Below are 12,630 nucleotides of genomic sequence, written 5' to 3' on the forward strand. Positions count from 1 at the left end.
ACTTCTTCTAATAGTTTTCCCCTCTGTCGCTTCCTCTGTTTCTCTGGCTCATTTTCTTCCCGTTGGAGTCTCAGCCTCTCGCCTGGCTTCATTCAATTTGCAAGCAAGTTAAAATGCCACAGCACTCTACAACATTTTCTGTTAATTCAAATTTGCCTTGAAGACAGACCGACCACCCAAGCTTTAAAAACCACACACACACACACACACACACACACACACACCTGTGGGCCCATTGAGTTACACTGGTCTGACCTCTACGTATACAAACACACGGGGACAGGCCTGCACAGGCATGCTCGTCTCGGGGATACGATTACACACATGCACACCTTCATGCAGGACGTCCTGATACACAGCAGGTTGTCTTCAATGAGGACATTATATATGAAAAAGAAAGAGGTGTGAGTGCTTCTTTGAAAGGAAAAGAACTAGCTAAGGTGGTACCAGTCATGACTGATCCACGTGCTACTCTTATCATCATCGGTGCAACCCGCGTTTTATATTACTCTGTTAAATAAGCACACACAAAGCCCACTTAGTCCAAAACAGAGCTGTTAGACAAACCGTTAAGAAGCCTGTCTGATCTGTGCAGCACTTTGTGACAGCACTGTTTACACTCATCAAAGCAGGAAACGCACTGGTGGAATTTATGATATCAATGATAGCTGAATTTCATTGAGGTGAGCTAGTTCTAGGGCTCTGGTACTGTGCATGCCCACTCACTGTGGCATAGCTTACTGGGACAGGTAATAGAGCAATCAGTCGTCTTCTGAGTCCACACACTTTATATATGTTATAAATTGTAACTTTTGTCGTTCTGTTCTGATCATGTGACATCTGTTGCATGCCTGTCCGTCCTGGGAGAGGGATCCCTCCTCAGTAGCACTTCCTGAGGTTTCTGCCATCTTTTTTTTTCTCTGTTAAAAGGTTATTTCTTTTTTCAACATGGCAAGTTTTTCCTCAGTCAAATCGAGGACTGAGGCAGTGTGATTGTGATTTGATTTGAATGAAGCCCTCGTTAACATCACTGGTCACACCTGTGCTTTTCCTGCTTGGACAACTCAAAGTGTCTGCGACAGTGCCCCTGCAAAACAGTGTCGGGAGTCATTTTGCTTTTGCATATGCACATGCAGGCCCTGGCACTTAAATGACTTAATTGCTGCAAAAGAAAAGTTGAGAGCTGCTAGCTCGTTTGCTTTGTACCAATGCGACTGTGTGTGTGGAGAGTAAGTTTTGAAAAGGCTAACACAGAGGTAGCAGAAGGAAAAATGTTGTTTCCATATCATTGTATAAATAGAGGAAACGCTTGTTAGCTATTTAACCCCACACCTTGCTTAGAAAGTCCGTTGGGGATCTATCATATCCATTAATGGAAACAGGGATTCACTCAGTTTTTTATGATTATGTGGCTTAGTTGTGCAACACGTGAAATGCTTGTATCCCATATGTACCAATATGATTCCGCATCCTTAAACTTTGCATTATACATGACAAACTGATCTCCTTTGGTATAACTGTCCTGTTTGCAGGATAGGACACTCCCCGTGCGAGATCATCTGGAACTGGTTTTTGCCTCCTGTTCCCATCTGCAGCTTCATGTAGTCACTATCCATCCATATTTGTGGGGCAAACAGAACAGAAGCACACTTTTACTGGAGATTTTTATTTTATTTTTTTCCTGTTTCGTTTTAAATGTTGTAATTTCTGTGCCTTTATTTCTTATTTTCTTTCTTTTTAATGTGAGTCAGTGTTTCTTATAAAGATATTTCTTCTATGACCAGTTTGAGATTTTCTGTGCTCTACAGACAAACTCAAACGCTGTTTCACACCTGTGGTTTCCATTGTCTGAGTGTAGTTGTTGAAGTAATATAAGCCTTTCTCTGAATGGGCGTTTCTTTGAGACTGGATTCAGCAGCTGGGTCTCTCACAATGTAAAGCTCCCTCTAGTGGATCATTGCGCTCACCCGCAGGTCATACACGTGTACTGTTTTCTCCAGTCGTGAAGCAGAAAGCAGCAGACTTGGCAAACTAGTAGCCTAGTCACCACAGAAAGGGAGTGCTGTGCATTATGGGAGCTCTCAGCGGTGCGTGGGCCAGACTCTGACCAATCAGGTCACTTGGCTAAAGCTTCAACAGTGTTTTAACTGGATGTTCTGTTGACCTCAGTCATATAAACCCATCCAACAGCAGACCAGCCTCATGTAATTCTATGTTGCAGTAATCACACACACACAGAAGTCTACTTTCAGTATTGTGGTTTTTCCGCAAACGGTCGAGTTTTAACTCTTAACTCTGTGTTCCGAGCTTTATTATGCATCCAGACCAAACGAGGCGAAGGGGCGGTCACACTTGGTGTTATGTCGGATTTCCTTTTCCGTGATCAAATAGATTTTACTCTTCCCTCTGCAAGTTTTATGCATTTCAAAAGAGCGCTTAACATCGATGTTCCCAATCCAATCTGTGCTCTAAATCGAGATTTAATTGCAACAGTACAGCATTGCACATGTTATCAAAAGAGTGTATGATAAAACCCAGGTTGAACACCATGAATTAAACATTCAGATGGAAATCTCCCATGGTAAATGAGCTTATTTCTCATTTGACAAGTGAGAATAACCTTGTACAATCCACCACACTGCCTATGTTAAGATGTCACATATGCTAGCTTACAGTCTATTTCCAAAAATATTTGTGGCAGTTTTGATTAACTTAAAATATATTGTTTTGAGTGAATACATTGTCTTTTCTTAATTTTGTGTTTAATTAGTTAATTCTCAGGACAAAAACATCCATCTCAATGAGATTTACTCAAAAATGTGACCATAACTAACTGCATTGTTGGTCAGATGTGGAAGAAATGCACGTACATGCACAGATTTGTGGGAAAAAGCTCAGATATCAATCCGTCCCACACACTCAGGCATAGGCAGGGCCAGAGAGTAGCCAAGCCCACATGACATCTCAGGTGCCCCCACCATTGAGAGTGGAAAGGAAAATAGTTGGCTTATGAGTATCAGAACCTCTGTATAAAGAGATCCAGAGACACAAAATAAAAACAAAAATGCAAAAATTGATTAGCGGTCTGTTGTCTCAAGTGACAGATAAGAGCTATTTATTGATATTAGTTCATATTTGGGATTTGGCTCATTTGTGATTCATTTGTTATCCTGCATAACCATTATTACCATTACAATAATCTGTTTTTTTTTTTTTTTATTGCCAAGAAGGAGGGCTCAAATGTGTTACATTGTTACTCACAAAAAATAAAACACATTGAATAATGTTTGGTGGTTAGACGTTCGTGTTTTCTGTCGGGATCTAAGTGGATTTGATTGCTCCCTGAAGGCAGGCCAAACAGAGGGGCTGAGTCTCCAAGCTGCAGGTGATGGAATCTCCACTGAGCAGAAACAACTCTAAGGCAGGAAAAACTGTCCCATTCCACTGATGGATGATTTGCTGAAGCATCCTAGCGTCCCCTAGCGGCCATGTTGGTAGGTTACAATATGCCTCTGTTTGTTTGTTTTTTAAAACCCAAAAATTGCAATTGTTGGTGTCGGGGACACCAGACAAGGAAAAATGTCGTTTTATTGACTTTAATCCATAAATAACACTGGATTCATAACATCACATTTCATTACATCACAGCAAAATTAAATAAGTGGAATGTCTAATAAATGCTTTATCTACAGAACATTTGTACATTATAATTTTGTTCTCAACTTGTAAAGAAATTGACAAAGCTTTCATCAAAAGATTTTAATTGGTTTACTTAATTTAATTACTGTTGGTTCAACATTTCCAGAACACTGCAGGATCAATTTAGATTTACATCATGTTTACTGGCAAACTTATTAAATTAGCCACAGAGTATTTATAAAACTACATGCATAAATCAAATATATAATGTGAAATATTATACTTGTTATGTAGTCATGGTGCATGTCATTTTTTCATTCATACCTTTTGCAATGTGTTAAAGATTTTTTTTTTTTTAAGTATGGAAAATGTAAACACAGTCGCTAAAAAGCTGTTTTAAAACTTTTTGCATGCTATCATGCATGTATCTGCAGCAGCAACATGATCCTGCCCACTCAATAACTCTCTTTCAGTTGTGCTTACCACAAACTTAAAATATTTACTTGTTTTCTTCTGTGACATAAAATATATCATTAAATATCCTACAATTGAATTATAAAGCATCATAAAAACAGCGGTTGCTTTCAACCGGCTAAATCAGACTACAGAACTTGTCAGGGACATTAAAGATCGTTATACCAAACACAGAAACTCATCTACTCACTTGTCGGTTACAGGCGGACATTTGTTGCAAACTATTCTCTAACTCTAACGTTACACCTTGTAGATTGATAAAACCTGTATAGTAAGACGGTTAGTGGTGGGGACAATGAAGTCGTGAGACAGCAATGAGCAACAGTTAGCGGTTATGCTAACCGGTTTTTGACCTACCTTATAATTCTATCCATTTCTTACAAATCAAACACATTTGGGACTCTGGGAATGAGCTAAGTTTGTATACATTTATTCTCATCTAAACTTTTGTCTATTGCTCAACAGTTCAATCAAGAAATATTGTAGAAATGACAGAATCGAAACATGGAACAGGGTGGAAGAAGTGGAGTTTTTGGATGCATGAGATTCACTGGAATGATGCGTTTAAGGCTTCTTGTAACAGAGGAAACTCCTTCGTTCCGCACAGTCTCTTGTTGCGAAAGGTTTGGTGCTGTTCTTCACCAGGGTGCCACAGTGGTCCTTGGGGCATCTCCTCATATTCTCGTAAAGCACTGCTTCTCCACCGACCCACATCCACTGACCGGCCAGGAAGCGTAGGCCTGTCCACACCTGCCAACATTTAGCAGATAGATGTAAACACAGAGAAGGAAAATAACACATGTATCCTGTAGAACACAGCCATACCGAATCATTGTCAGTCTCTTGCGCCTTCTCTCGTGCAAAGACGTGGTCATCTTCACTGATCAGGGTGGCCAGGTCGTACTGGTGGTTTCGGAAGGCGTCGGCTGGCTTGCTTGGGTCCACCGCCTTCAGACCCCTGCAGTGCCGTAACGCCCCCTCCCACGTCTTCCTCGTCCTCACCAGAACCAGCTTCTCATTGTAGCACATGAAGGTACGTTGCTCACCACACGTTTTGCTGCGCCATTTTTCTTCAGACTTGGACTTGAAAGCACAGTTTTCACCATCGTCGGGATCATCTGCAGGAAGTAATAGAAGTCTTTATACATTCATCTGCGCATCTTTCTATTTGTCTGAAGAGACAGTTGAGGATTGAATACAAATGAGGAGAAAGAGATGGGGGATGACGTGCTGCAAGGTAGCCTGATTTGAACTGGTGAGTTTGAGTCCTTATCCTTATCCCCTAGTGCAGTATCTTGCAAAAGGTATTAAAAATTTCATGAAAACGTAAGAGAGACCGTTGTAATGTGAAAAGATGTGTGTGATTCAGAGCACGGAAGGGTTCGTTCAGATAAAGGTGTATTAAGGAAAGTTTCTGCAAAGCAAATTCATCATATTAACAGAGCAACTGTGAAAAAGCCACAGAGAGTCCACCTCTCGATGCCTCCTCCAGAGGCTTGCTGATGCATAAAGCTGTATCTCGGCCATTCTTAACCAATGCAGTGGGCTCAGGCGGAGAGATGTTCTGGGCTGGAATCATGGGGAGTGAGTTAGTAGGCCTTGGTGTGGCCGCAATCATCCCCTGACCTCGACCCTATTCAGAACCTGTGGGGCATCCTTAAAAGGAAGCTCTATGCAGGTGGGTGGCAGTTTACCTCAGAACAGCAGCTCTGGGAGGCAATTCTGGCATCCTCAAAGGAAATACAGGCAGAGATTTACAAGTTCAATAGATGGGAGAGTTGTTAAGGTGGTAGTAAAGAAGAGCTCCTATGTTAATATGGAACTTGATCTGTAGTGATGCTTTTGATTAAACATTAAACTGCAAAAAAAAAAAAAAAAATCTGTTATCAATCCTTTTCTTCCATTTTGCAAAATAATTTGGAACTCTGCACGTGAGAACTGGAAGTGAGAACATGTTGTAGAGCGTTGTGGTTTGTTTGAGCCTATGACAAGATGGAACTCAGCATTGACTTTTTATGAAATATGTTATGAGTGAACACTGTGCAGATGTGGTCAGCCAGAATGGGCTTTTTTTGTGCTGGTCATGGTAAAAAAAAATACAAATTAGACATGAATGTTTTTCAACATATTTGCTCATGCAAACTAGCTGTAATTTGTATGAATGGAATTTTTAGAAATTGTAGACAACAGTGGACATAAGCCTGATTTTCTGAAGAAAAAATATATACATATATAATGTCTGCAAAACATTATTTTAGCATGTTGTTCATCTTGTAAAAAGTAAACCACACATTAACCAAGTGGCAAAATATTAACATTTTATGATCTTCATGATCAGTCCAACATGAAGTGAGTAATGTGAAGAAGACTTTTTTATTTATGGTTACCTAGATACAGGGTGTGGCTCACTTTACACAGAGTTTTTGTGACTTACCGTCTCTCCACGTGGTGAAGTTGGCCCTCTCATCTCCTCTGGACCATTTCCATTCTGAGGTTGAATCGTCTCGGTACAAACCGAGCCAGCCGTGGATAGAGGCCAAATTCTCTGTTGCGTTTCTGATAGTGATGAGGTCAGTGTGGTTCTCCCTGCAGAAGGCCTGTGCATCTGCCCAGGACTTCTCTATATTGTAATATATAAAGGTCAGAGCTCTCAGGTCTGTAAGCTTCACAGGAGGAAGGAGGAGCAGTAGGGGTACGAGAATGCAGATGTTCCTCATCATGTTTTCTACAGGATGGTGTCCATTCACCTGCAGTCACATGCACATTTTTAATGAGCATTTGATTTTAGTCATGTCATGGATGCAGTGAGGCAGATTGATGCATGTCACTGGTGACAGTGGGGCATGAATATCCAACACATTCCCACTCCTGACTTGGTGGAAAAATGACAGTTTGGTCACTGGCCTTAATCTTCAAACTACAAAGCTCTAATTACTGCTTTGCATGTGAAGGGCTCCACGGTCAGGTTAGGAATAATATGCAACATGTGGTTACACTTTCAAAGCAAAGCTTTCAATGTTATGTACGCTGTCACAAAGTCGCAGCTTGGTTAGGTTTAGGCACCAATACTAACTGCATCAACCTTAGAAGCGTCGGGCCACTAACCAGGCTGCTGTATTCGGTGCGCTGGGAATGAGAACAGGCCGGCATATTTCAGCACAAGTGCAGAAAATAATAATTATTTTACTTTAGGTTCTGTGTTAGAATTATTTTGTTGTAGAATAATAATTAATACCATTCACACTAAATAAATGTGAAAATCTAGTTGGCAAATGACTAAACTGCAATGTATCGATTGTCATGCGTGCTGTTCTTCCCCTTCTGTGACACAGTTCTAGAGATCGTCACACCGGCTGTCTCTGTTTGGATAAACACAGTGACTCTTGCCCTGTAGTCTGCTATTGTGCATTAGGGCTCTTTGAGACCACACCAAACTTAGTATTACTATTGGCTTTTCAAGATTACTGGCTATGCATCTCATTCTTCAGAACTGGAAACAAGTTGATCGCCTCACCTTTATTCAATGGTTGACAGAGCTGATGGGGTTTCTGCACCTGGAGAAAATTAAATACACAAAGTTTGGAAACCATTCTGATTTCATTGCATCAAGACCAGGTAGGTTGTTCTCTCCATAATGTTGAACTGTTTATATTAATTCTTAATTATATGTTTAGCTTTGTTTCTTTAAATGCCTCTGACATACATACATACATACATACATACATACATACATACATACATACATACATACATACATACATACATACATACATACATACATACATGCTCTACTCAACTTGCCAGCCCTGTTTCTACAGACACTCACCTTTGGACCACAGCAGCTGGAAAGCAAAGCCTTGAATAGCAGCTTCTCGGCCAAGTTTCTCAGCCGAGGCATAAAGACTCAATGCACAGACCGACTTAACCAATCACCGCTCTGATGGACTCCAAGCGGACCAATCGCAATGATGTGAAAACATCATTACACAGAGTAATCAGTACCACTGATGACATTCACAAGGTCGTGAGACACCCATCCATCGTGATCTAACCTGCAGTCCCTGCAGCAGCCATGCAAAGCAGGGCTAATAACGCGTTACCTTTTACTCACTGTGAAATGAATTACGTTACTTATTACTAAGCAGAAAAAATGTTTATTTAGAAGTTAGTTCACTGTTGTGACTCGAGGCAACTCTGTTAATAGCATAGCTGCACCAAGGCCCAACATACCCCTTTAAAACAGGCTACACCGATATCTAACTAGATAGCCCTGCATCACATCAGTTTTAAAGCACCCATAACCGCAAAGCAGGACAGCACTGTCAGATATAAAATGAACACAATATTTAAAATCACAATACATCATTTAGATATACAATTCTTTGCTTAAGGTGTTTAGTATACTGAACCCGAGGGTGAAGAACTAGAAAAGCACCTTACAATTGAAGATAGATCAGGTTTTCACTCCTGCAACTGAGCAATAATCACCCCCTGCCTTTGAACGCACAAAATTGCGAATTAGCAGTTCCACAAAGTCACATTAAGACTGATGAGAATGTCTGTGACATAGTTAAAGTGCAACAATCGATGTGTTTCATTCTGAACCAAAAGGATTAACCCACTGGTGCTGGATGAGAAGTTAAGAGTAAAATCAAAGTCATTTAAATGAGAGATCAATTAAGTGTAAAACTATATTAATTGGTATTAGCAACACAGAAAGGTATTCATCTCAAGCACCATCGTTAAGTGAAAGACTAAGTAAGACTAAGGTGATGGATCCACTGTTCAGTTCAACCTCTTGGAGCATCCGGAAGGTTCAGCTGAGATTGCCATGGTGTCGTCAGTGTTTGTTATGGAAAGGAGCATTGAGAACAATACATAATAACTGTAATCAGCATCCTACATATATCTGTACTTAAGCTCTGCCAGATGTACCTGCCTATAACACAGACTGCTGTTTAAACGCACCCACACATTTCCATTCCTCCATGCTCCACTGATAGACAAAACATTGTATTTAATTAACAAATGTTTTCACTCACCTTGTCTTGTCCTCTGACGCAATGTGAATCTTTTTTGTTTGTTTGTTTTTGTGTGTGTAACAATAAGGCTGTGAAGACAGAATGCAACCTGCCTGTCTATGGATGAAGTGTTTGAAACCCATGACAATGACCTGCAATAACTAAATTTAAAAAATGATTCACTGCCCATCCTTCTCCTTCTTCAGTCTTTAGTGATTTTGCTTGCTATAACAAACCAGTATCCTCTCAGCAGTTGTCGCAGCACTGTTCGAGGAACCTTCTCACTAAATTGCAGCTTCTTTCCTCAGGCCGGGAGGTTACTGACCTCAACACTCCAGCATGAATAGTTTCATGACTTGATCATTTAATCATTACTTAGTATATTTGAGTTTTTTTGAGTGGAGCCTTAAAAACTACAAGAGTATTGTGCAATTTTGTGTCGTGTAGTGACAATTAAATTATTTTCAAAAGATTAAATCCTAGCAGTGGGTGATCTGACCCAAATGTATTTAAGTGTATTATTATTTTGTGTTTATTCCATAATGGTATTACAAACATAAAAGGGGTAGTTCTCCTTCAATCTGTTGGCAGTGTACAGAATCATATATCTTAAGAAATAAAGACAATTCCAATAAAATGATCATGTTATAATGTTAATATATATAATAAGTAGTTACATATTTCAAAAAAGCTCAATTTGCATTATGCACCATCATTGGAAACTTTATTATCTCTATACACAGAATTGCTTGCCTGAAAAGAAATTTCACATTCTTACACGTCCTGCAGACCTGCGGTGCAATGTTCCACTGACTTTCCGGGTTAAGCTTACATTTCATTTGAATCAAATGGAAACAAACAAACAAAATGTACAATGTCAATAACAGATGTTCATACATTTTTGAAACAGAAATTGTGACACATCACAAGCCAGCGCTTCAGGCACCATACAGTCTATGGGAATCAAACATAAGCCCTGCCCGCTCAGCCTGCCTCAGAGAGGAGGCAGGCCAGGACCGTTCATGGTCAGTGTCATCAGGAGTTGGCTCCGGTCCGTGGCCCTCTGACGATGTGGATCTTGGCTTCATCATCCAGCTCCTCCATGATTCTCTCCTGTTTGACAGACAGGATGGTGTAGCTGACTGGACAACTACATTAAGGGAAAATATGATGACACTTTAAAAACAACAATGTACCTTCTTAACTTTTTTGGTTTATAGATGCAAAATTACTATTATTATTATTTTTTTATTTCATTCACTGAATCCAAGACTGGAAACTATTCCTCTGGAGACAGACCTGTTGCCTGCAGAGGCAATTTACTGGACTGATTAAACACTTTTGTGAAGTATGAATCATTTTCACATCAAAACATATAAATGTCAGGACGACGTTTAAAGATAGCAGAATTCTTCTTACCAGAATACCAGACAAATGTGGTGACAGATTACAACAATAACTGTGCAACGAAGTAAATCTTCCCACAGCCAGGATGTTTCATCTGCACTAACACTAACACTAAGCAGTGCCACGAAACTGGTCATCATCTGAGTCAACCCAAGTTTCAGTGCTCCGACTATAAAACTGAGAAAAATTCAAGTTTTTGACTGTCAAGCCAAATGTGTTATTAGTACAGGACTACATGGTTAACATAAGCTCTGACTGTATGTGCCTGCTGATGAATCTTCCAGAGTTATATACATACATGATGTGATGATGATGGTGATGATGCCATTCCAGAATTGAGGATACAGTTTAAGTCTAGAAGAAAACTAAAAATAGGATAGACTTTTTTTTCATGAAACTATTTAATTCCCATAGGACACACTATGTTCAGTATTTGCTGATCTTAAACATGTAGGATTTAAAAAAAAATATTTCATCTGAATAACAATGTAGAAACTGAAACAAATATATGTAATCAACAAATATACTTCAATTTGAAACCCTGTCTTCACAAAGATAACTTCTGTCTCTACATCCATTCATTCAACAGAGGGCATTTTAATTTAACAGCATTAAAAACGTATGAAATGCTTCGAAATGCACAACATATTGTGGGTGTAGGTGTCGTAGATAACACACAGAAATAACGTTGCTTTTACATTGACTCCAACAAACTGCTTCCTGTCTCTGAGCCCCTGAGTGACGGACGCTGACACCGTGTGAAGGATACACATGCCCACCACGAACGCTCCGATGGTCAGGCCCGTCAGCAGGTTCCGGCGGCCGAGCCGCGCTGCGTTGTTCTTCCAGTAGTCGAGCTCCTGTCGGCGGCGGCGGAGGAGCTGTTTCTCCGCCGCTGTCGGCAGCGGTTTGCCAGGTCCCCCCGCTCCCGCTCCCGTCTCCGCCATGACTTTGTTTGGGTAATCAGCTGCCTGGACTCGTGAACTGCCCCCGAACCGGAAGAAAAAAGTACGAGAAGGACCACAGCGCCACCTGCTGTACGGGATGTGTTGAGCTGTTGCATGAAAACCTGAGAGTACTGATCTTATAGGTCTTACAGGCCTGTGTTACTGAGACTATCTGATCCTACTATTTATTTATTTTTTTTAATCTTTCAGTATTTTTGCTTCTCTTATTTTATTCGTGTTATCAACTGCTGTCCGTGTATATACTTATTATACTCGTGCAATTTAGTCTGAGATTTTTTTTATTTTTTATTTTTTTTATTGCATGGTTATTTCAATCCAAAGTAAACACCAGAGTCACTACCTGGAAACATAGATTGTACATACTGTGTATCATCCGTCAAATAAGACTGGAAAATATTACACCCGCTTTCCTCTTTTTTAAAGGTTCCCTGCTGAGATTTATTGCGAACTGACCATGTGTATCCTTGAGTTCTCCCGAATGTGTTGAATGCATTTCCACCCTCATTAAACACTTGAGCGCTCCCACATGGTGGGCCAGCCCGGTCCTGCTCTGAGCCCATTCTCTCTCGCACTTGGACCAGCGTCGGCCAGCGTCCACACGCCTTCGCTTCGGTTTTGGTTTTTTGACACTAAAACAGCGCACACCTCGTAATGCTCACACATTCACATTGACACTACTGGTAATACTAAAAGACACACTTTACGTTTGTGGTTATTTATTCTTAGTGTTTGCTTTATAATAAATCATTTCATTTTCAGTCAGTTATTGTGACTGTCTCATTGTGACGTTTTTCCCAGTTGTTCCACAACTTCGAGGTACGATTTGTGCGTGTGTGATTTATACATTTGGTATGTTGTACCTACTAGGGCAGTTTGGATTTGTTTGGTGGGTTAACTGACTTGTGCTCACAACAAACAGTTTAGAGTCATGTCAAGAGAACGCAACCACTAAGCCAACCAGCCACAGGCAGACGGCTGGTCTTGCAAGAAATTCGATGGGATCCATAATAGAACATGTGCCAACGTTGTGTCACACTCCCACCTTCCACCCTCTATATCCTCCTCCTTTCTTTTCATTCAGGCTCCCTTCTGATGGACCAGGGGCCCCTGGGAACATTTAC

The 12,630-nt window shown here is 40.5% G+C and overlaps 2 protein-coding genes and 1 long non-coding RNA gene across 3 annotated transcripts; 1 reads left to right on the top strand and 2 right to left on the bottom strand.

Annotated features, from left to right (window-relative positions):
• Nucleotides 1-1,091: 1,091 nt before the first annotated feature.
• LOC119014260 lies at nt 1,092-2,662 on the top strand. Its single transcript, XR_005072909.1, has 2 exons — nt 1,092-1,229; nt 1,533-2,662. It is a non-coding gene; the product is annotated as an uncharacterized LOC119014260 (long non-coding RNA).
• Nucleotides 2,663-4,408: 1,746 nt separating this feature from the next.
• LOC119013758 (P-selectin-like) lies at nt 4,409-6,833 on the bottom strand. Its single transcript, XM_037088614.1, has 3 exons — nt 6,548-6,833; nt 4,939-5,231; nt 4,409-4,863 (listed from the first exon to the last, which is right to left on the bottom strand). Exons 1-3 carry the CDS (start codon nt 6,831-6,833, stop codon nt 4,678-4,680), a joined length of 765 nt encoding a protein of 254 aa, XP_036944509.1. The 3' UTR covers nt 4,409-4,677.
• A 2,933-nt stretch (nt 6,834-9,766) lies between these two features.
• On the bottom strand, nt 9,767-11,539 carry LOC119014627 (cytochrome c oxidase assembly factor 3 homolog, mitochondrial). The gene is made up of 2 exons (XM_037089975.1): nt 11,311-11,539; nt 9,767-10,276 (listed from the first exon to the last, which is right to left on the bottom strand). Exons 1-2 carry the CDS (start codon nt 11,486-11,488, stop codon nt 10,170-10,172), a joined length of 285 nt encoding a protein of 94 aa, XP_036945870.1. The 5' UTR covers nt 11,489-11,539; the 3' UTR covers nt 9,767-10,169.
• Nucleotides 11,540-12,630: the final 1,091 nt, after the last annotated feature.

Source organism: Acanthopagrus latus, chromosome 23, assembly GCF_904848185.1.
Source record: "Acanthopagrus latus isolate v.2019 chromosome 23, fAcaLat1.1, whole genome shotgun sequence".
In the NCBI taxonomy this organism is placed as follows: Eukaryota; Metazoa; Chordata; class Actinopteri; order Spariformes; family Sparidae; genus Acanthopagrus; species Acanthopagrus latus.

What these genes read in the sequence shown, in the direction of transcription:
- LOC119013758 (XM_037088614.1), bottom strand. Translation starts at nt 6,833, where the DNA reads ATGATGAGGAACATCTGCATTCTCGTACCCCTACTGCTCCTCCTTCCT. An exon ending in CTTCACCACGTGGAGAGACG is followed by an intron (nt 5,232 to 6,547) that starts GTAAGTCACAAA and finishes TACTTCCTGCAG; the next exon opens with ATGATCCCGACGATGGTGAA. An exon ending in AAGAGACTGACAATGATTCG is followed by an intron (nt 4,864 to 4,938) that starts GTATGGCTGTGT and finishes AAATGTTGGCAG; the next exon opens with GTGTGGACAGGCCTACGCTT.
- LOC119014627 (XM_037089975.1), bottom strand. Translation starts at nt 11,488, where the DNA reads ATGGCGGAGACGGGAGCGGGAGCGGGGGGACCTGGCAAACCGCTGCCG. An exon ending in AGCGTTCGTGGTGGGCATGT is followed by an intron (nt 10,277 to 11,310) that starts GTATCCTTCACA and finishes GTAGTTGTCCAG; the next exon opens with TCAGCTACACCATCCTGTCT.